General features: G+C 27.0%; 6 protein-coding genes across 6 annotated transcripts; 4 read left to right on the forward strand and 2 right to left on the reverse strand.

Annotated features, from left to right (window-relative positions):
* Nucleotides 1–1119: 1119 nt before the first annotated feature.
* Nucleotides 1120–3310, reverse strand: PmUG01_13027000 (chromatin assembly factor 1 P55 subunit, putative; the record flags this gene model as incomplete). The annotated part of the gene is made up of 4 exons (XM_029007248.1): nt 1120–1224; nt 1422–2462; nt 2793–2874; nt 3111–3310. 4 exons carry the CDS (start codon nt 3308–3310, stop codon nt 1120–1122), a joined length of 1428 nt encoding a protein of 475 aa, XP_028863656.1.
* A 3257-nt stretch (nt 3311–6567) lies between these two features.
* Nucleotides 6568–9930, forward strand: PmUG01_13027100 (conserved Plasmodium protein, unknown function; the record flags this gene model as incomplete). Its single annotated transcript, XM_029007249.1, has 1 exon — nt 6568–9930. The coding sequence occupies one exon, from the start codon at nt 6568–6570 to the stop codon at nt 9928–9930; it is 3363 nt and encodes a 1120-aa protein (XP_028863657.1).
* A 1279-nt stretch (nt 9931–11209) lies between these two features.
* PmUG01_13027200 (conserved Plasmodium protein, unknown function) lies at nt 11210–15853 on the reverse strand (the record flags this gene model as incomplete). Its single annotated transcript, XM_029007250.1, has 4 exons — nt 11210–11440; nt 11887–11981; nt 12230–15016; nt 15637–15853. 4 exons carry the CDS (start codon nt 15851–15853, stop codon nt 11210–11212), a joined length of 3330 nt encoding a protein of 1109 aa, XP_028863658.1.
* An 825-nt stretch (nt 15854–16678) lies between these two features.
* NOP10 (H/ACA ribonucleoprotein complex subunit 3, putative) lies at nt 16679–17103 on the forward strand (the record flags this gene model as incomplete). Its single annotated transcript, XM_029007251.1, has 2 exons — nt 16679–16735; nt 16993–17103. 2 exons carry the CDS (start codon nt 16679–16681, stop codon nt 17101–17103), a joined length of 168 nt encoding a protein of 55 aa, XP_028863659.1.
* A 1888-nt stretch (nt 17104–18991) lies between these two features.
* PmUG01_13027400 (SF-assemblin, putative) lies at nt 18992–19970 on the forward strand (the record flags this gene model as incomplete). The annotated part of the gene is made up of 2 exons (XM_029007252.1): nt 18992–19726; nt 19905–19970. The coding sequence occupies 2 exons, from the start codon at nt 18992–18994 to the stop codon at nt 19968–19970; spliced, it is 801 nt and encodes a 266-aa protein (XP_028863660.1).
* A 1500-nt stretch (nt 19971–21470) lies between these two features.
* On the forward strand, nt 21471–23609 carry PmUG01_13027500 (HP12 protein homolog, putative; the record flags this gene model as incomplete). The annotated part of the gene is made up of 1 exon (XM_029007253.1): nt 21471–23609. The coding sequence occupies one exon, from the start codon at nt 21471–21473 to the stop codon at nt 23607–23609; it is 2139 nt and encodes a 712-aa protein (XP_028863661.1).
* Nucleotides 23610–24550: the final 941 nt, after the last annotated feature.

Raw genomic sequence — 24550 nt, forward strand, 5'->3', positions numbered from 1 at the left:
ATTCGTACATACTTACATTTACGTTTGTGCAGACATATTTTATGTATTTTTTTTTTTTTTTTTTTTTTTTTTTTTTGTTTATTTTACCATATATTTACATAAGTACATATGAATGTAAGTTTATGTATGTATTCACGTAATTGTCTTTTTGTCATAACTTCTTTCATCATTTCTTGATCAATAAAATTATGAAAAAACAGCAGCAAGCATGTATTATTCTGAAATGCTTATATAATATGAATATGTAAACTTGCTTAACGAATGAAAGCAAAGGTAAAATCTTTAAAAATATGCTAAGCTTTGTTTATAAAAATTGATTGTCCTTCTTGTTTAAAGAATAATGTTTTTACTTCATTTTGCTCCATTTTATTTTTTTTTGAAAATGAATAGCATTTTTTATCATTATTATTTTTACTGTAATGTGATTTTCAATTGCACACACACAAAAAAAAAAAAAAAAAAATTCCAATATTATTGCATATTTAAACTAAATTCAACTAAAAAATTTTTTAATAATGTATTAATTTTTAACTTGTGTTTAATTAAAAAAATATAAACAAGTTTTGTATTTAAAAAAAGAAAAAAAAAAAAATTGAACGAAGAAAAGAAAAAAGGAATGGAACCAGGAATGGAGCCATGAATGAACCAGGAATGAACCAGGAATGAACCAGGAATGAACCAGGAATGAACCAGGAATGAACAAGGAAAGAAATATGAAAATAAATAAAAATATGTCAACAAGATGACTTTTTAAAACAATAAGAGGCACAAAACAAAGGTATGATGTGATCATGCGACGTGACAAAAAGGCAAAGAGGCGAAAGTGAAAAAATGAAAAATGGCGAAAATGCGAACATATAAAAGTGCTTATACACATATATATATGCATGCATATACATGCTGATATCACAACAAAAAAAAAAAAAAAAAAAGAAATAGAATTAAAAAAACAAATTTAAACCAATATACACAAAAGTTAGAAATGACAGTAATGACAGTAAAGAAAGTAACGACAATATCAATGGTAACAGCAGTAAAGATAAGGTGGATACATAAATGTTCCTGTTTATTCCTATTTGAGGGGAAAGACATAAGCTGTGCTCCATACGAGTTTTTTCCCTATTCAACTTCGGTATCGTCATAGGTATCTGAGGCATCCTCGTAGGCTTGTCTGCAGGGCTGCCAAATGTGTAGAGTGTTATCTTCGCTGATGGAAGAAATCATCTGATTAGAAGGGAAAAAAAGAGGGGTAATACATACAAATGTATGTAATATATGCAAATATTTATATACAAAATATTGGACGCCTTTTGATAATGCTATCAATGACATGTGAGCGGGAATGTACGAAGATGCATATGTATTTATGTATCATGCAAAAATCTCCTCTCAATTTGGCCTGTGCTCCAAAAATTGTGTACCATCGAATAAGATGAGTTCAATGAAAAATCCAGAATATTCGAAGAGTGCCCCCCATGAATGAATATCAATTCTGGTGGTCCATCTTGAGAATCTTCATACGTTTGTTCTATACCGATTTTATTGGTATCAAAAAAGTAAATATATTTGTCACTAGATGAAGAGGATAAAATACCTGGTTGATATTTATCCCACTGTAATTTAATTATAGTTTCTTTTTGTGAAATAATTCTATGTAAAGATTTATTAGTAAAACGAATATCCCATAAATCAATTTCTTTATTTGTTCCACCTGTTGCAAATATATTTTTATTATGTGGATTTACATCAATTGAATTAAGTGTACAGTTAGTAGCTTTTATTGAACTTACTACACTTTTATTACGTATATCATATATATTTATATGTCCATTATCTGACACGGTTAGAACATTATTATCTTTCCAACAACAATCTTGTAAAGGTACATTATCATTAAAAAATTTGATCACAGGATGAACTACTCCTTTATTACTACTATTATATGATGGTGAGACTGTACATCCCCCCCCTCTCCCTCCTCCTCCTCCTCCTCCTCCACCAAAACTACTGGAAGAAGTAGTATAGGGACCACCTATACCAGTACCTGCACTTGTACAAGTAGCACCTGTACTGCCAGAATTTATATCCCATATACATAAATATGAATCATCTGCACAGGATGATATTAAATTATTTTCACTATCCCATTGAATACCCCATCCTTGATATAAATGACCTTTTAATGTATAATCAAAATTAACAATAGTATTATTTTTTAACTCATTTTCTTCATATTGATAATTACCTAAATTTAAAATGTTTATGTTCCCATCAGATGAAAAACATGCTATCACATCTTTATTTTGAGGACTACAACTTATCTTATTTATTTCGCATTCGTGGTATATTTTATTTTTCATCTTAAAATTCTTATTCGTATCATTGCAAAAGTTATGTCGAAAATCGTTTATCTTTTCGTAGTAGAAACTCGCGTGTGACAGTTCCTCGCTCGGCAGGCTCACCTGCACACAACAGGGAAAAAGAAACAAAAAGTAAAAGAAATTTAGCAAAAGGGGGAAAATTCAAACAGAAGGGGAAGAAATCAAGCAAAAGGGGGAAAATTCAAACAGAAGGGGAAGAAATCAAGCAAAAGGGGGAAAATTCAAACAGAAGGGGAAGAAATCAAGCAAAAGGGGGGAAAAAACATATAAAAACCTTGAAACTATTCAAATGAACATCAATATGGGTTAGAAAGTACAGTGATAAGCATGCAAATGGACAATATAGAAGCACACATCTGGTTTGTGTTTCTCACTTTTATCTTTCATTTTATCTCTTTTTCCTTTCCTTACTTCTAAAATTAATATATAGTTATTTTTCTCGGTAGTATATGTTCCCATTATCAAATCTTGATAGTAAATATCTTCATCGTTTCTGTTATTGTAAATGGAGAAAAGCGGGTACAAAAAGATGGGTTGGAAAAAAGAAAAGAAAAGAAAAAAAATAAGTGTTGCTGGGCGAAATTCAAGTATGTGGAGAGAGTATTTTATGCAAATGCTCATGTGAGTGCACATCAAAGTACATATGTATACGTGTGTGCTCGTGTTCGTTCGTGCATCACTGTGTGTGAATATATGTATGTGCACATCTTCGCGCTCGGATGTCCCTACTTGCACACATTCGGTATCCACTCGATAAATAGGGAGGGCCACTCACACGTGTATATCATAATTACATTGTAAAGTAAAATGGTATTATACTGCCAATACTTGTAGTTATCTACATTTGAGTTTAAGTAATTATGTTGAGTTTCCTCATTCTGATTATTTACATCATTTAAGCTGTTCAGGTTATTTGACTGCCTTTTCATTTTAATTTTACTATTACACATGTATATCTTAATATACTCCCTAATTGCCCATGCAATAATTTATTTTTTAATGCATTAACGAAAAAAAGAAAATTTTTTAAAACTCGCTAACACGTGTATTATATAATATATATATATATGTACATATACAGTACGTATATGTTTGCACATATGTACGTACAAAAAAACGTAAACACGTACATATATATACATACATACATACATAAATACATATATACATACATATATACATACATATATACATATATACATAAATACATATATACATAAATACATATATACATAAATACATATATACATAAATATATATATATATACGCGTGATGTACGTATACACAAATGTAACTTTAAAAAAAATATTTTATTAGGCTGTTTTTCAAATTTTAATTTTTTACATATTTTACAGTTCAAAAAAAAAAAAAAAAAAAAATATCACTTTCAAAAATTCTAAAAAAATGGTATATTTCTTTAGATTTTTACTCATCGTGAAGTTCGTAAAAAATTAATTTTTTTATGTTCTACAGTTGCGTAATAATAGCAATAAAGATAATATGGGATGTATATTTTAAAGTATACCCAAATTTACTTTGTTCCTTCACTAAGTTTTTAACTGTTTAAAATTAGTTCTTTTTTAACTTCATGTATAAAACGAAGATATGAAAATTTTACACATAAAAAGGCTAAATAGGATATGTACATAAATATATACTCCTATACTGCTTCATATACGTATATTTATATACATATATTTATATACGTATATTCATATGCATATATTTATGTACTTATATCTATATACCTATATTTATATACGTATATTCATATGCATATATTTATGTACTTATATCTATATACCTATATTTATATACACATATTTATATGTATATATATATAATATATGTAATATATATATATATACATATATACATATATACATATATTTATATTCATATATTTATATGTATGAATAGTACAGATATTATGCGCCATTACTTAAGGTTATTTACCATTATGTACATTTTCAAAAAAAAATAAAATTAGAAAAATGTATAAACTTAAAAAGCACATATTTTAAAAATAAAGTGAAAATATTAACAGAAAAATTGAAAAGATCTAATAATATATATGAAATGAAAAATTCTGCTAAATAATTACGTAAATTTTGTAAGTGGCTTATTAATAAATATATCCTTTTGTCCGACCTTCGAAAATATATGTACGAAATGATTTATGAGGGAGATATATGAAGGTTGGGAAAAATAAGTAGTTAATGATAAAACAGAGTGTTTACACATGTATCATGTACGCATACGTATATGTACAAATATGTATATGTACAAATATGTATATGTACAAATATGTATATGTACAAATATGTATATGTACAAATACGTATATATACACATATGTACATATGCACATGCGCATATTACACATGCACATTTGTATCCATGCCTATTTACACGCATTCGTAAAATACACAAGTACACATTTTGTACAAGTACATGTCAGTATATCTTATGTATATGGGATGGCATATATACACATACGTATACATATACATATATACATATTCATACATGTAAATGTACGATAATTTGAGAAACCTTTTCTCATCATAAGGGAAACGTAAATTTTAAATTGCACACCGCAAACGAGTTGATTATATGTTCACATAATGTAATATACCCCAGAAAAAATTTATGTAATATAACAAAATTAAATGAGTGCAACACGAAGAAATAACATATCTTTTGTACTACCTTATCTCACACAATTATAATTTATCCTGTAACACATGATTCCATAATGGGGATTTGTTCCTTTCGCCTTTTCTTTCCTTATTTAAGGAGAATATATAAACTTCTTTATTATATTTTAACGCACAAATCGTTCTTCATAAAAAAAGGGCATTCATTTGTGCGTTTGTTTTGTTTCTTGCTTTTGATTTGTTTCGTTCTTTTTTTTTTTTTTTGTTTGCTTTTTTTTTATGTAAAATCATAAAGTACTAGGTATTTAATTTATATTCTCCAGAAAAAAAATTTTTGTTAAAATGATACAAAATTCGTTAATAATTACAACCTGGTCGGTTTCGAAAAATACAGGAGGTACTTCTAATTTTGTGCATTTTCGCAAACAAAAATAAGAATAAACAAAAAAATATATCAAAAAAATATGAAAAATATTACTATTAAAGGAAAACAACTGAAATAAAAAAGAACGGAATGGGAAATTTCTTTTTTTTTTTTTTTTTCTTGCGTCTCTTTCACGTTGGTTATGTCGTTATTACCTTTTTGGTTACCTCTTCTTTTTTAAGTTTAAGATTTTTCTTTTAAAATGATATAGCTTTTTATTCCTCTTATGAAAATGTTCAAAAATAAATAGATATATATATATATATATATATATATATATGTATAAATCATATTTTTAAAAATAACATAAAAACAAAAAAAAAAAATGCTTAAAATTATGATGCTTTTTATGAAACGACGTATATAATTATTGTAATAAAAAAAAAAAAAAAAAATTGTCAGCACCGATTGTTTACTAGTATTTAAAAAAATTAATAGAAAAATTTAAAACTTTTTTTTTGAACACCTCTTTTTAAAGAAAATGATATTAAGAATGCGAAATAATCATGAGTGCTACGTGCTTATGTGTATGCGTAGATTACACATTGAAGTGTCTAGCGGTTAGTAGTCTTTTCTTTGTATTCACACAGTGTGCAAAAGGGATATTGTCAAAATAAATAAATAAAATTGAATAAAATAAATGAAAAGGATTTAAATAAATGTAATAAAATATATGAAGAGGATATAAATAAATGTAATAAAAATAAATGAGCTGGATTGAAATAAACGTAATAAAATTAACACACAGACACGCATAGACATGCTGTAGGAGAAATTACAGCGCATGGGTGAGAACTTTTGCCAAAAAATATGCTTTCGTGCCTAAATAAAAAGCTCCTATAAAGATATAAATATACATATATATATACATATATATATATATATATATATATATGCATAAATACATGCACATGCATATATATGCATATACATAACTGTATGCCCATATACATAATTGTATGCGCATATACATATGTGTATATACGCATATATCTCATGATCAGCACGAAGGTAGGAATGCAGATAGGGGAAAAGTTAGTCTTGTGTTATGAAATAATAAGCAGGAGCGATCATATTTACTTTGTAAATTAGACAAGCACAATGAATGATAACAAAAAATTAGATATTATTCGCAGTATGCTAAACGCATTACTGGGAGGCTCAGAATCACAAGACAGAAACAATGAAGATAATGATGATGAAAATAATGATGATGAATATAATGATGATAATGATAATAATAATGATGATATTAATAATAATAATAATAATAATATTAATAATAATATTAATAATAATATTAATAATAATATTAATAATAATAATGGAAAACATGGAAAACGCAGCAAACATAGCAAGAGCATGTTGAAAAAGATATATATTGAAAAGTCCAAAAAAGCAATTTTTTTCTATAGAAATTACATGAATATATTAGAACAGCAAGAACTGGAAAAATTTTCAAATTTGTATGATATAATACTAAATAACTCCTTCGAATATTCGGAAAAAGATAACATAGACACATACATGTACTGTAATGTTTTTCCTATATTAAAAAAAACATTCGATTCTTTTGTTCTATATATATCAAAGTTGGTAACACATAAAAATGATGAAAACTATAAAAAAATTATAAAAAATTTGGATCCAATTTTATTATTTTCTCAGTATATTATTCGTTTAACAGATGATGATTTTTCCATAAGTGCTGATGATGACATGTTTGGAATGGAATTAAACGATAATTCTTTTCAACCAAAAAATAAATTTATTTACGAAAATGAACATAATAATAGTTGTAATTATAACATCATTAGTAATACTCTGACTAGTAACAGTTTTATACCTATGAGTGAACATATGAACTCAACAACAAATACAGAAATAGATAAAGAAATTAGCGATTTTTATAATAAATATGATACATTGGTTCAAGAAAATAAATTAAAAGAAAAACAAAAAAAACAAGAAATTTTAAAAAATATTTATGATAAAAAAAATGTCTTATCACAAGAAGAAATATCTTTATATGATACGTACTATGAGGAAAACATAAATTTTAAGGAACGTAAATTTAGGGTCAGAGGAACCTCCTCCGTTCACCTTGATTTGAACAAATTGAGTAGAATTAGCAGTGCCGAAAATATGGGTTATGGCAATAATTTCGGTGCTACTGACAATTTTGTTGATGGAACTCCTAACGCCTTTAACATATCGCTTGATTTGAAGGCGGCTAGTCAACAGATAAAGTATGCCAGTAGGGATGAGAAGAAAAATGAAGCAAAAGTGGAAGAGAAAAAGTTTATGACTGTTCAAGAGAAAAGCAAAATGGTAGACCGTGCAAAAAACAAAGTGCCTAATCAGTATAATGAGGAAAATCCAGATGAGGAATTCAACTATGTAATAAAACAACTAGAGCGTAAAGAGAGCTCCTATTTTGAAAAGAAAATATATTTGTTATTGAATAAATGGATAAAGGAGGAAGATGGACGAAGATTTATTATTAATCAGAAATCCAAAATAGAACCATTATTCAATGATTTTAAAAAAAAAAATTATACTGTAACAGATAAAGATATTATACCTCTATTATTTTTTATAGACAAAAATTTATATTTAAATTATTCGTTAGTACATCAATATAATTATAGTAATTTTTACTACATATTTCATTTACATTCTTCTTTTTATTGTTCTGATACAAATAGTATTACTTTTGATGAGGTATGGAATTTTCTAGTATCTAATTTACCATTAAATAATTATTTATATAAAGAGGATATTTTAATAGGTTTAGAAAAATTTAGAAAAAAAAAAGAAATCATTAAAAATTTTCATTTTACTATTACTATTATTAAAAATTTTTTAATACTTCTTTTGATGGATATATTTCTCTTTTTTTCTGATTTCATAAAAACAGAATTGTTGAATTCAAATGAAAATGCATATTTTGTCCAAACAGAGCAGTTGGAAGTGCCTCTTAGTAATAGCTTCTACCTTCATATGAATTCTTTCTCCACGGTTTATTCATCTTCTTCATCCGCCTCGTCTATTTTGTCTGCTTCATCCGCTACTCATGTAGAGATGCTGTCAAATATCGAACATCCAAGTACTGGTAACAATCAAAACGGTAAGAATAACGATACATTGAAAGGTGTGGACCACACTACTATGGATGAAGGTACTAGTAATACGAATGACGCATCTAATCGAAGTGAAAATATATCCGCTGATCAGCCAAAAATCGATGAAAAAAATGTAGATGACAAAGCGGAAACAAAAAATAGCGGAAGAAGAAAAAACTTGTTAATTTATTTTTTATTGTTACTATGGGGAGTTAATATAAAACTAAACTTCTGCCCAGAGGAGTTCATGATTTCGGGCGAGCTGTCTACAGACGCGGATGAAGAGGAAGAAGAGGGAGAAGAGCGAGAAGAGCGAGAAGAAGAGGATAAGGAAGGAGACCAGGACGAAGATAGGAAGCAAAAGCAGGACGAAGATAAGAAGCAAAAGCAGGACGAAGATAAGAAGGAAGACCAGGAAAAAGACAGAAGCAAACACCATAATGAAAAGCCGAATGGAGTGAGCAAGGAATATTGTAAAGAGACAAGCAAGATAGAGGAAAAATCAAATAGAGAACAAGGAGAAGAGCCAAAGGGGGAGAAGATAAAAAGCAAAAATGGAAGCAAAATACATGAAAAATATAAAGGCACATACAAAAAGGAAAAGCATAAATATATATGCCACACTGATAGTAACACGTCAATAAACGCGAAATACCGTAAAGGTTGTCAAAAAACGCGGAGCTTATCGTTAAACCAAAGTAATAATAGTAATAAAAGACTCAAGTCTACTAAAAAAATGGAAAAAATATTGAAGAATAAAGAAAAAATTGATATTAATGAGTTGAGAAATATTAAGAAAAGAAAAGAAGCAAAACGATTTCAAGGCTTGTATCATTTGCGAAAGAGGTACAAAGAAAAAGAATATAGTGAACACATAAATAAATTAATACATTCCATCGTAAAAAATATAAAACCAAAAAGAAAAAATTATTATAACCAGGTTGTATGTAAGCTTGAAAATGATTCAGCAAATGTCTTTTTAAATATACTTCAAGATAACGATGATACGAAAAAAGTTAGCGATATGCATGTCGAAATTAATGAACGCAATGAAATTTGTTCTAGTGGAAAGGTGGATAAGGATAAGGAACATCCACATGTAAACAGCAGTGATATAGAGAATCATTCAAATTTAGATAACCGGGATTATATAGGGGTTACCAGTTTTAATAAAAACAATTGGCATCATAATAGTTTTGATAAGAATAATAAAAATGCTTTTACAAACTGCTTTTCTGGAATTTTTAATGAAAAGCAAACTGTTTGTCTTTTGGAAAATTTTGTAAAAACATACATTAAAAAAAAAAAAAAAAAAAAAAAAAAAATCTCTCATAAATAGTAATAATATGATTAATGCATTTCAGCAAAACATAAAACCTACATCCATTTTTTCAAAAGGAAAAAATAAAGTACAAAAGTCCATCTTATTGTTATGCAACTTCAAATTATACAAAAAAAAGTTCCTTAATAAATTTAACTTAGATCATATTTATTTACTCTTATTTTTTGTATGTTACATAAAAGCATCAATGGATGACTTTTTTAATTGTAAACAAGTTTTATAAAGTAGTGTGAAAATGAAAGGAAGAAATGAAGAAGCCTTAGAAAGAGAAAAAAAAAAAAAAAAAAAAAGTTGTTAATTATTAACACGCGTAAATCTGTCCAATATTTTGCTTCAACATTTAGCGCTTTATAACGTAATATTTGGGACTTACATTTTTTACGTTTTATTATTTAGTTATTTACTTCATTTTTGCAAATGTTTATTCTCTATATTTTATGCACGTTCACTATATTTTTACCATATTTACTGATTATATTTCATTTTTATCCATTTTTTGTCAATTTTTTTTTTTTTTGTTTTTTACACAAATTAGCTAAAATGTCTACGTTGTTAAGCTTTCTCAAGTGTTTCACGTTTGCAGGAAGATTTATGCATTCTCCGATATTTTTTTCTTCTCTTTTACATTTATAAATTTTTTTATCTAATCATTTTTTCATTTATTCATATTTTCATTTTTTCATCCATTCATATTTTCATTTTTTTTTTTAAATGTAAAAACACTGATTCATATTACAGTGCAATTCGCTGAAGTAATGCAAGTAAAAAACAAATAAAATATATATAATATATATAATATATATAATATATATAATATATATAATATATATAATATATATAATATATATAATATATATAATATATATAATACATATAATCCATATAATATATATAATACATATAATATATATAATACATATAATAAATAGAATACATATAATATATAGAATACATATAATATATAGAATATATATAATATATATATACATATAATATATATAATACATATAATATATATAATACATATAATATATAGAATACATATAATATATAGAATACATATAATATATAGAATACATATAATATATATAATACATATAATATATATAATACATATACAATATATAAAATGGACAAAACCTTGCAAAGGCTGAGCAAATATGCAAAGCGTGTACAACGCTTTTGACATGTGTGGCATGTGCTGCCACAGCTTACACTTGAATATCCACTTTAATTATTTCATTGTAGCTACTTTATGAGTATTTTTTTCTAGTTCTTATGATATAAACTTTATTCCATTATTTATAAAAAGATTTTCTTTGTACATATGGAAAAAAAGGAGAAAATATATGTAGCTAGTAACCCATTTGGACAGCAGCATATTCTTTTCATATTTTCGAATTATGAAAGGAATTTTTTTATTTTTTATTGTTGAGCAATGATTTTTAATTAGGTTGACAACTTCGTTGTAATCCAGGACTTCTTTTTCATCGCACTCCTCTTCGATCTGCGAAAAAAAAATAAACAAACAGGCAAACATATAAGAAATACACAAATAATACACAAATAATACACAAATAATACACAAATAATACACAAATAATACACAAATAATGCACAAATAATACACAAATAATACACAAATAATACACAAATAATACACAAATAATACACAAATAATGCACAAATAATACACAAATAATACACAAATAATACACAAATAATGCACAAATAATACACAAATAATACACAAATAATACACAAATAATGCACAAATAATATACAAATAATGCACAAATAATGCACAAATAATGCACAAATAACGCACAAATAACGCACATATAACGAAATACAGATAGATAAACAGGGTATGCACGTGAACATCATTACATAAGGCAAAGCGTATTTGGTTCTTCCCTACGAAACCATTTTCAAAACTTTCTTGCATATTACCAAAATTGCCAAGTCGTAAATTATGCTGTTGATAAAATGGAGCGGTAATTTGTTTTTCCAATTGACTAGCCAACTTTGGGTCGGCACCCAATAATCTGCATGAACGGTAAGGAAAAAATGAAAAATACAATATATTTAAAATAATGCAAAAAGAAGCGAAATAAAGCGAAGGGACGCGAATTGAAGCGAAGGGACGCGAATTGAAGCGAAGGGACGCGAATTGAAGCTGAATGGAATAAAAATGGTAACGGGATCCTACTCGGAAACTCAAATGACAAAATAGCGCAAGGAGGACATAATCATCTGAAACATTCATCTTGTACAGCTCTTGTGGAAAACTTACCAGTTGGGGTGTTGGAGTCAAATAAATAATTATTTTTTAACTCTTCATCCAAATTATGAATAGAAAAGAAAACGTCCTTATTCTTTATGATCATATAAACTAAATTATAGTTATCATTTAAATTATGGGACAGAATATTATTTATAAAATCCAGGATAAGAAATAAGGAATAATAATGGTGTTGAGACGACAATATCCATTCCTTTTTTAAAATTTTTTTCAAAATACTAATTATGTATTCACAAGAATAAGTGTTCATAGATTTAATATAAACACTCATATTTGTAAGAATTGTAATAGACATATCTATAATTCTTTCAAATTTTAAAAAATATATATTATCATTTACTATCATATATAATACGTATACTAAGAAATCTACATATGTATCAAAATGAGATATATTTTTTAAAAGAAAATTTATTTTTATCTTTTGATCATATTTTTCATTTAAATTTTTACAAATAGCTGAATTTGAGGATATTTTCAATATTATGAATAAGCAAATATAAATTAATCCATCTATTTTTCGAATATTAAATTCATCGCATTTATTCGATTTATTGTAATTTTCATTATTATAAATAAATTTTTCCTTTTCATCATTTTCTTCTTTTTTGTTTGAAGAGGTCATATTCATCCCACTACTCATTAAAGCAGTGGTTATCATTCCTTCACGTTTTCTACTATCTGCCAGTCTTTGCATTTCTCTTTTTCTATGATTATTAAAACATAGTAGTATATAAAGTATGTAAAATAAAAATATACTGCTATTATGATTTTTTATATACTTAATGAAAAGTTTATTATTATTCATCAGATGCCATAATAAACATAAGTAACTGTCTATAAATAAAATATTTTCATTAAAATTTTCAAAATATAATTTATAACTTATTAATATATTTAAAGTCCCTTTGTAAATATACTGCATATTATCTAATTCTAAATTACGGATCATTTCTAAAAAAACGTTATTACATTGCATATTTTTTGCTTCCTTTTTATTTTTTACATATATATAATAATTATCACTATGTTTCTCTTCTTCCTTTTGGTTATATTCCTTCAGATATTTTTTTTTATTTTTCAAAACTTGTTCTAATTTATAAAATTTTTTTTTTTTTTTTTTTTTGCTCTTTTTATTAGTACAAGCACATTTCTCGATATCATTATTATCACTCTCAGACGAGTAGCACGATTCTTCAAACGAGTCATTATATGCAAAGCTGCCATCCAGGGAAGCCGAGCTTAAACTAGTGGAACTTCCTGGATCTGTGATTTGCCCCTGCTGCTGCAATGGTTGCTTTAAATTGGTATGCAATTGGCTTTTCCATTGCTTTTCTTCTTTACTACTACGTCTTACAGCTTTGCTGCCAGTGTCCATCTTCTCATTTTCATAGGGTAATGTATCATCTGTTTCTATATTATTAAAATAACATACATTTTCGTTTATAGGTGTACATACACTGCTTTCGCTCTTTTTACTCCCTGCTTTGTTTTCTTTTTCTTCCTTAGGAGGGTTAGAAAAGTCGGATTCGTGTTCCTCTTCCTTATCTGTATTACTATATATATGCTTCTCCTTTTTATCTATACTGAATCTTGACTTATAATAGTATCTAACCGCACTATTCATGTAATGTACTTTTTTGTTATCCCTCAAAATAAAGGGGTTAAAATCAATCAATATATTTAAAGTATGGATACATAAATTATAAAATTCTAAATATGTATCATTATAAAAGTAAAAACTAAAATAATTAAATTCGTTATCATAAATGACGGTTAATAAGGATAAAAAAAAATTAGCAGTAAAGTAAACTTCCCCACTTGTAAAAAGAAATAAAAAAAAATTTTTTTCCTTTAAATAATTTTTATCATCATAATAGATATATGAACTTAGTAATATTAATAAGCACTTTAATATTTTTATCCTGTTTTTAATTAATTCTAAATTTATCATATTATTATTTGCTACAATTGTATTTATCTTTTCATCTCCGTTCCTAAAATGTGTTTCATTCGAGGGACCATATTTCATCCCTTTAGCATCTTTTACAAGTAAATAATTTTCGGGTTTGTCCTTATGTGAAATGGGTTCAGCCTCTTGTTTGTTTCTGTTATTCAATTCGTACTTTTCCATTTTACTATTTGTAATTGTAGTAGACCAGTGGTTCCTTCTTCCATCTGTTTTTGAAGAATCTTGCTCATTTAATGGAATTTTTTTTTTTTTTCCATTCACGTAGTAGATGTCTTTCATAATAGGATCCACATTTTTCCCTTCTTCATTATTCAGTCTGTCATTGTCAAAACTACTACTACTATTACTACTACGATTTTCATTATTCACACAACTGCTACTACTATTGCTACTATTTGTAGTATCACCATTTCTACCACTGTTTATGTCAAAACTTCTGACTTGTTCATGTATTGAAAACTTTGTTAACCATAGTCTATAAACATCAATGGTATTTTTTACCAACACCATATTCCTAGGGTTAGCGCTACCATCTGGACTAGTAATACCACTATGACGGCTTTCACATATTGCTTTGTTGATACTTATGTTTTCAGTGAATAAAATTATCAGTAAAAAATTGAAAATATGTAATATTAGTATATTATTACAAATGTAATTACGTTCATCCAATATTTCCATACAGTTTTCTTTCCACATTAAGCTAAAGATGTCTCTTTTCTTGTAATTGTACTGGATCACTGGGAGTATACTAAGGCATATTTTTACACAAACCTTGCACTCACGTACCCGCTCGTCACTTGAATCTGCTCGAAAAAATAAAAAATAAAATAAATACATGAACATATACATATATATATACATAATAAACAAAATAAATAGAATAAAAAAAGATAATATCCTCTTTCTTCTGAGCTACTACGCAATATGGAAATATATGCGTCTTGAAGGCACCGTAACACGGGTGCCCATGCGTAAAGCATCTTTAGTAAGCGCTGCATGCAGTATTACACCATCCAGCAATAATTCCTGTATTCACTCACTCACTCATAAATACATACATACATATATATACATATATACATGCATACATACATATATACATGCATAAATACATACATATATACATGCATAAATACATACATATATACATGCATAAATACATACATATATACATGCATACATACATACATATATACATGCATATACATACATATATACATGCATACATACATACATATATACATGCATAAATACATACATATATACATGCATAAATACATACATATATACATGCATACATACATACATATATACATGCATACATACATATATGTTCAGGTATATACAGAGGCACACTATTCATTAATAAGGTCGTACAACATGGGGACAGATGACCAAATGAGTAGAGTTGCAAAAATGGTACCTTGCAAAATGTTTTTTAATGTGTTCATTAAAAATTTAAATAAAAAGGTTAAATTGGTCACATCGTCTACAATTTTTTTGATTAAATAAAAATTGTTATCACTTTTGAAAGTGTCGTCCAAGTGCAACAATTCGGAATAGAGTTCTGTTTCTTTTAAATCCTTTTCTTTCAATTTCAGTATAAGGGAATGAATGCTTTTGCTGCTATTCTGCCCCATCCTTCATGATAAATGCTATATACGATGAAGAAAAAGAGGGAGACGCAGACGAAAAAGATAAAAAAAAAAAAAAAAAAGAATGGGGGGATGGAAAGGGAAGGAAAGGAGCTCGAAGGAGAAAGACGGGACGGGAAGGAAAAGATGAATTTTCAATTTTTCCTTTGGTAAAGAACCCTAAGTAGTTATTAAGCGGAGTAAAATCATATTATTATCAGCATCATTAAAGGAGAACAAAAATATGCGAAAACTGCAGATATGATAACTGCGACAAAAAAAATAAAATAAAAAAAAATAAAAATAAAAATAAAAATAAATAGAAAAATAAAAAATCCAGCCATAAAATGAAGCAAAAAATTCTTATTTGTAGTATTCAATATACAACTTTTACTTACATATATATACATATTTAACATGAGTAAATTTTTAGCTACGCTCAAATGTTTACATGTTTTTATATATCTTTTTTTGTTTCGCCTATGGGTAAAGCTTAAGAGTAAAAATATAAACAAACCGGTTTAGTTTAGCAGTGTAGTAGTGTAACAGTGCAGCAGTGTAGTATTGTAGCAGTACAGAGATATAGCAATATATCAACAAAACAAGAAAGAATATTTTAAGAAAGCTTAAAAAAAAAAAAAAAAAAAAAAAAAATTAACGTCAATTTTTAAAAATATTATTATTTTCCCCCTTTCTTGAATTTTATAATAAGTGTTAAAACGACAAACATAAACTTAAATTTAAATTTAAGCTAAAAATTAAATTTTAAATTTGTACTTCAACGTACAATTAAACTTTCTGTTAAATATATGCTAAATTTTTTTGCAAACAATGTACATGCTAAGGTATTACTTGGATGAAAACGGAAAAAGGGTTTACACTGTTAAGGTAATGAAAAAGAAATAATATTTTAGGATTTTTTGAAACACTACATTTGTTGCTCTTTTTTTTTTTTTTTTTTTTTTTTTTTAATGTACTTATATAATTACATATTTAATGCGCAATTTTTCAAATATAATTTTATTTCTTCAAATTTCTTGCTAGTTTGTTACATGTTACATTCGCTTCATATTACTTTGCATCATTTTATGTCCCTTCATATTACTTTGCTACATTTTACGTTGGTTCCACATATTCCTTTCTAGCCCCTGATCAACGGAAACGTAACATTCTCAGCTCATCCGTGCAGGTTCTCACCAGACGATAAGTTTTCATCACAGAGAATAACCCTCAAGAAACGATTTAATTTGTTATGAATGTTTTTGTTTTTCCAAAATTGCCTTCTATATTTGATCGGAGGGAATATATGAACCCATTTGTTCCATACAGTTAGCTGCTATATGTATATGTCCACAAGTATGTGTGTAATATATACATATTTACTTTAAGAAAGCTGAAGAGGAACATCAAAAAGGAGTAGCAGTACATCCACTTGGAAATTTTTACATACAAAGGGGGGAATATTTTGTTTGGAAATATAATTTTAAAACAAGTGTACATATATATGTAAACTCCTTACATACACATGTACATATACCCATACATACATATATATATATATATATATATATATGTATGGATATATTCTCTTAATAATGAGTTATATAACCGTATTGTTATATAACTCAATGACATTCACCTTTTGAAGACCCATATAAAAACTCATAAGATAGAACTAATGTACATTAACGTAAATGTGCACTCACTGTATTTTTTTAATTAACTGTTAAATGTATACACAAAACTCTTCAGAATAATTTTTTGCAATGTGATAAAGCTTAAAAGGATGTTACGCTTTGAAAAATTCTTGTTTGTTTTTGCCACACATTTTGCACACCTACGCGAACGTACATTTTATATATACGTATGTAGGGGTACTGCGTGTACTCATTACATATTTGTACCATACTTATTTACACACCTCCATCTCCTCATATGCAATAACTATTAGCAATTTTTTAAAGACAATTTGAAATTTTTTTCCTTTTCTTAATTCTCAAATATATAAAAGTTGGGATGAACATTTAAAATGTATCCTTTTGCGCTCCAATGGGTGTACTATATTTTATATGGGTGTTTAAAAGAAAAAGAAAAGAAAGAAAGAAAAAGAAAAAAATGAAAAAGAAAAAAAAAGAAAAAAAAAAAAAACGAAAAAGAAAAAAAATGGTAATGATAAAAATACTTTTATTTATATGATGCACAGTCAACATATAAATGGCTAAAAATGGGGAAAACGAATGAACGAGCGAACAAAAAAATCAGTTAAACGAATTAACGAACAAGAAAATCAATTAAACGAATGAACCAACAAATGTTAAGCGAGAGGGGAACGAGCAGACGACAAAACTTGCGAAAGTACGAACAAATGGCGCAGAGTTGCAAATACATAATTCTGCAAAGTGCATAACGTGTAAGCATTTAATTACAAGCAAATTGCATACTTATTCTTTTTAGAATTTTTGCAGCAATTTGAAATTAAATTTTCTCAGCAAAAAAAAAAAATATATATATATAAAATATGCGTTTTATTTATTTTAAATAAAACAAAATCATAGAACAAAAGAAAATATGAGTGATATGACCAGAAATTAACATAAAAATTACTGTTTGGAAATAAACACACATATGCACACACATATATACGTATATGCATATATATATATATATAACACTAGCTCAGTAGCCGTGTACTTTGCCCCCCCCCCTTTTTACAGCTTCACCTATTAACGATGTGTACGCGTATCTTTTTCAATTCGCGCTTATTTCATTGAGTCTGCACACACCATTTGCAAATGGGTATTTGTAAGAGTTACAAGTGCTTAACTGTTGAGATCTTATACCCTCACCAGTATTCTCTTCACATAGCTGAGACAAATTAAATGTAATAAAATAATTTTACTGACCTCACGTTGATGATCTCAAGTTGATGATCTCAAGTTGATGACCCCACGTTGGTGATCTCAAGTTGATGACCTCACGTTGATAACTTAATTTTTATTACTCAAAATTTTCAACTTAATTTTTGTAACTCCATTTTTTCAGCTTAATATTTATAACTCCATTTTTTCAGCTTAATTTTTATAACTCATTTCTTTCGGCTGAACTTTATCTTACTCTTCTCGACCACTCTGCAAAATTTTAACCATGATTGACAATTGCGAAAGCTCCACGACGTCTGAAGGGAATTTGACGTATGACTTAAATATGAGCAGAAATAAAATTCCTGACATGTCATATTTAAATGAGTCGACTTTTTTGGACGAACGGCTAAATAAAAAAATAGAGGGAGAGAATTATTACCAAGAAATAAAATATGATATATTAAGAATTGAAAGGAATATAAATATTGAAGTAAAAAAACGAATTGAAGCAAATAAAAATATCCAGCAGTTAATTGAACATACTGCAAATGATATGATAAATAATGTTTTAAATAAAATAACTGCAAAAATTGAAAAAATTTCTTTAGATTTGGACAAAATTATAAAAAAATGTGAAGAATTAGAAAAAGTTATTGGACAAATAAAAGTAGAATTACCTACAAAAATTCAAACAGAAATGATAAGCTTAAAAAGAGAAATATCTGACTTTCAAATTGTAATTAATAAATATATAAATAATAAAAAAAAGAGAGATAATATATTATTCGGTAAAATAGAAAACATTAATGCGTACATAAATAGTAAAATTCAAAGTGAAATTTCCTTTAAGCAAGAAGATTTAATTATGCTCAAAAATGAAAGTGACAAATTATTGCACTATGATTTTGATGAAGATATGAACTTCAAAAATGTTTTTGTCGAAGATATTGAAGAGATAAAGGATGCGCTTGCTTTAACCATAAAGGCGAGAGAACAGTCGGACGATGATATCATACAAGTACGATTCTGTCTTTTTTTTTGTCAGTTATGTTTTGCTTCTTTTTTCCTATTTTTCCTAATTTTTCTCACTTTTCATAAGTTTTCTTATTTTTCCATAAATTTTCTTAAAATTCCATACCTTTTCACATATTTTCATAAATTTTATTATTTTTCATCCTTATTTTTTCCTTCTACAGGCCATGAACAAATACACTAGTGTTCTGCAAAAAGCATTACAGTCCGTTATTACAAACAGCCACTGATTTAACACCAATGGTTAGAAGCCAAGGTTTATGCTTATACGTTTATACATGTATATATATATATATATATATGCATAATGGAACATGAGCACATATATGATTTGTACAATTTTATTTGCCGCCTTCCATCCTATTGAATAAAATTTGCAAGTGTTCCTCTATGTAACACTTGAGAATTCTCAATTTAAAACTAAAATTTTTTTCGTTTTTCTCCGTAATTAAATTTGCAAACATATTTAAATGTTTCTTTTTTTTTCCATGTATATGTTAATACTACTGAATATTTCGATGAGCTTTTTTTTTTTTTTTTGTATTCTCTTTCCATTCAACATTGTGTATCTATATTTAGCTTATTTTACGTTTATCGTTCTTTCCCCAAAAAAAATTAGTAACGAAAATTAAACACTGTTATTTTGCTACTCCTTTTTTTGTTTTCTTGTTTTTTTGTTTTTCGGGTTATCTATTTCTCTGTTTGTTTGTGTGGTTTTGTTTATTTCTCTGTTTGCCTGTTTGATTTTATTTATTTCTCTGTTTGCTCGTTTGTGGTTGTTTATTTTTTTTTCATCGTAAATTTTTATTTTCCCTATTTTTCAGTGAAATTTTTTTTTTCTTTTTTTATAATATGTAAATATTTTTTTTTGTAGCTCATTTTTTTTTTTTTTTTTTTTTTTTTTAGTGAATTTATTTTTTTCCTTTTCATTTAAGTAAATTATAGTTGAAAAAAAAAAAAAGAAAATTTTGCATTTTAAGAAAAAAAATACCATAAAAATAAGTCAACTCTTTTTCTTTTTTTTTTTTGTTAAAAAAGATTCTTTTTGTACTGTCGCAGCTATAAATTTGTATCGGTAAGCGTGTATAAATATATATATATTATATACATGTTTATATATGTATACAATGTTTTTATATAAGTGCGTACCTGAACTGCTCTTGTTCCCATAATTCTTGTTCAACTCCCCTTTGCCCTTAAAAGTTTTCATTTTGTGTTAAAAAAATTTATAATTATTGTAGTGCGGAAAAAGTAAATTATATAAAACTATTTAATATACGCAGAAGGATGTAACATAATAGTGTTGTCACTCGCAAAAGGATATTAATTTTTGTGTGGCAGCAGAGTTACACATATGTATTTATATATATAATTTATACTTACATATATATACATGTACATACATGTTACGTATATATGCATATTTTACACAAGTCCGTGAGCATTTTTCGAACTAAAAGGAGTATAATGGAATAAATTTTTTTTATCATTTTTGTTTTGCTTTTATTTCGTTATTTTTCGCATGAACAGTTAAGGTAAAAAAAGGTCACATCGCACATATTTGGTAATTCAGTACAGTTATGGCTGATACGTATGTACAAACATGAGCATATCCATATATATACGTACATACGCGCGCATTTACATACATATACTTACATATATATATATACATATATATATATATATTTAAACATACGTTAATTCCCTCTCCCCCCCTCGGCGATTAAATGACTGTATGTTCGGGCTGCGGAGTTGTTACGGATACCACTATTTGTTGCCCCATTTGTTTAAAACACAACAAGCAGATATTTTATTGCTCGCAAGAATGTTTTGAAAAAAATTACAGTGATCATAAAAAAATTCATTATTTCATGAAAATTATGAATAGCGAAGAAATGCATAACAGACTATATGAAAACAACCCTAAGAGCGAGGACCCAAAGTTGCCTGTAATCATTTTGACAGGCGATAAGGGAAATATAAACGATAATGAAAGTACAGACTATAGTGTTAACGGGAATGTAAACCTGAACGAGATCAGAAAAAGAAATGAGATAAATGACGTAGTAAATGAAGTAGCAAATGAAGTGGCAAGTGAAGTAGCAAATGAAGTGGCAAGTGAAGTAGCAAATGAAGTGGCAAGTGAAGTGGCAAGTGAAGTAGCAAATAATCTAGCAAATGATGTAGCAAATGGCACATTAAATAGCATATCAAACGGCGTGGCAAAGGGGATTTCAAAAGATGATTTACTTAGTGAAGAACATAAACGTAAGAATGAAGTAATGCCAATTTTCCGAACTGAACATAATCGATCAAATGCTATTCAATTCACAAGTGTAGATAATAACACAAAAGGAATGAAGAAGTATGATTCAAGTAACTTCTTTAGTAACAACAGTGAATATAATATACACGCGAAAAGTGGGATCTTTGAAAATATGCACAGAAAAAAAAATTATAACAAATACCGAAATATTAAAAATAATTATTTGTCTGATGATGATATAACTGGAGAAGATTCGAAAAATAATATACATAAAAATAATTTAAAAAAAAATAAATCCAATTCTTATATGAACAGTATTATAGGATATTTATTTTCGAATAAGTACAATATGATTTTGCCATACTATACGGACATGTCAGTTAAACTTGATAAAATAAATTCGAAAAATATAAAAATGAAAAATAAATTAAGTGATAAAAAAATTATGGAAATAAAAAAACAATTAAAGATAAAAAAAATATTTCGACTTACAATTCTTTTAGTAATCATTTCAATTATTATTATTTTATCGACATGTATATTTTCATATATATTAGAAACGTCACAAAAAAATATCCAAATAAATTCTGAAAATTTATTAAATAAACGTAATACTAATAAAAATTCAGATATATTAGAATTGAAATCATATATAAATGTAATTGAGGATTTACGAAAAGAAATATCTGAAATGAAAGAAGTTCTGTACATGCATAATATTTATATAAATAAAAATTTTAACCTGAACAATTCATACAGTATTTTTAACAATTTCAATAAAATGAAACCGAGTGTTACCTCTTCCTACAATAAGAAACTGTCAGATAAAGTAGGTAGTTTAACATCTCACTTATATTATAACGATCCTGTATCTTCTTCTAGTGGAAGTTATAACAACATTGCTAATATGCAAGAAGACGAAAAAGAACAAGGAACTGGCTCAGCACAATTTACGCAATACCGTTATGACATTAATGATATCCATCAGTTAAGCAGTGTAACTGATGAAAAATTTGTTAATAATGGTAGCTCTAATCAAGTTATAAACGGGGAGGATGAGAAACTTGCGCAAATTCGCAGTGTGTCCCAAGTGTTTGGCACAAGCGGCGCGGAAAATTTAACCGTTAGTGTGAATAACAGTGGTAGTACCAAGGGTAGTAATAACTCAAACGAAAACGAGATTGCTGGTCTGGAGAGCGAAAAAAAGGAACAACATTATACTTTGAATGAAAAACGAAACGAACAAAGTACGGACGCAAATTCAAATGAACATGAACTGACTGTAGAAAATATTAAAAATTTTATAAAAAATCATAATGAATCAAATGATTATGAGTACGCAAAAATAAGTAATGTAATTGTAAATGAAGAAAAACCTATAAATTCAAAAAGTGCTATAACAGATGGCAAGGGGATTATTAACGATAAAGAAGATACAGATATGAAAAATTTGAAAAACGAAAATTTAATACAAAGCCATCAAATAAAAGAAAAACATATAAAATATTCCTCCAAAATGGAAGACAATGAAAATGGAGTCAACATTGAAAAAAAATTTGTTAATAACAAGATGAACAAAAAAAAGCAAAACACAATTTGACAAAAGTGTGCAACGTGCTAAGTGCAAAGGCGCAAAACGGTGAAGCGAGCGAAACGAATAAAGTGATTGTACCGAATAAATCTATTAAAGCGATTAAGAGGAATAAAAGCGTTTTGGAAAAAAGAAAGAAAAAGAATAAATGAATGAATAAATAAACAAACAAACAAACAAACAAACAAATAATCAAACAAACAGACAAACAAATAATCAAACAAACAGACAAACAAATAATCAAACAAACAGACAAACAAATAATCAAACAAACAGACAAACAAATAATCAAACAAACAGACAAACAAATAATCAAATGCACAAGTCTTGTTTTACAACAAATGCAGCAGGAATATTGGAGGAATGTACTTAATTAATATGCACACGAAAGGACAGGAAATATGAATAGTTCGTATTACAACACAGACGGGTGTAACATTTAAATTCGTAAAACTTAAAGTAACTATAAAGTAAAAAATAAAATAAAACAAAATGGAACAAAATGAAACACAGTGAATCAAAGTAAAAAAAAAAAAATAATAAAACAATATGAAACAAAGTGACAAACAAATACTAAGCCATAAGTAACATGTTGTGTTGTAGTAAGCCCGGGATACTAGCAATGGTAGATATATAGAATAAAAAATTTATGAACAGTTAATAATATCTCCTATAAAATATTCCAAAAAATGTGATAAAATCTCACTTCAGATTAACAGGTAGAACAAAAAAAAATTATGTGTGTAATAATATTCTTTGAATAAAATAACATATGGTATTATAATTTTATTTTTTATGTTCTACTGCTCATTCAATTGTTTGTATATACACACACATACATTTATATGTATATTTATATATATATGCACATGCTTATACAACAATGTTTTATACTTTTTATTTTTTTTTCGTTATTATGTGTTTAATTTTGTTTTTAATGATTACAAAAG

This window comes from Plasmodium malariae (assembly GCF_900090045.1).
Source record: "Plasmodium malariae genome assembly, chromosome: 13".
NCBI classification, from domain to species: Eukaryota; Apicomplexa; class Aconoidasida; order Haemosporida; family Plasmodiidae; genus Plasmodium; species Plasmodium malariae.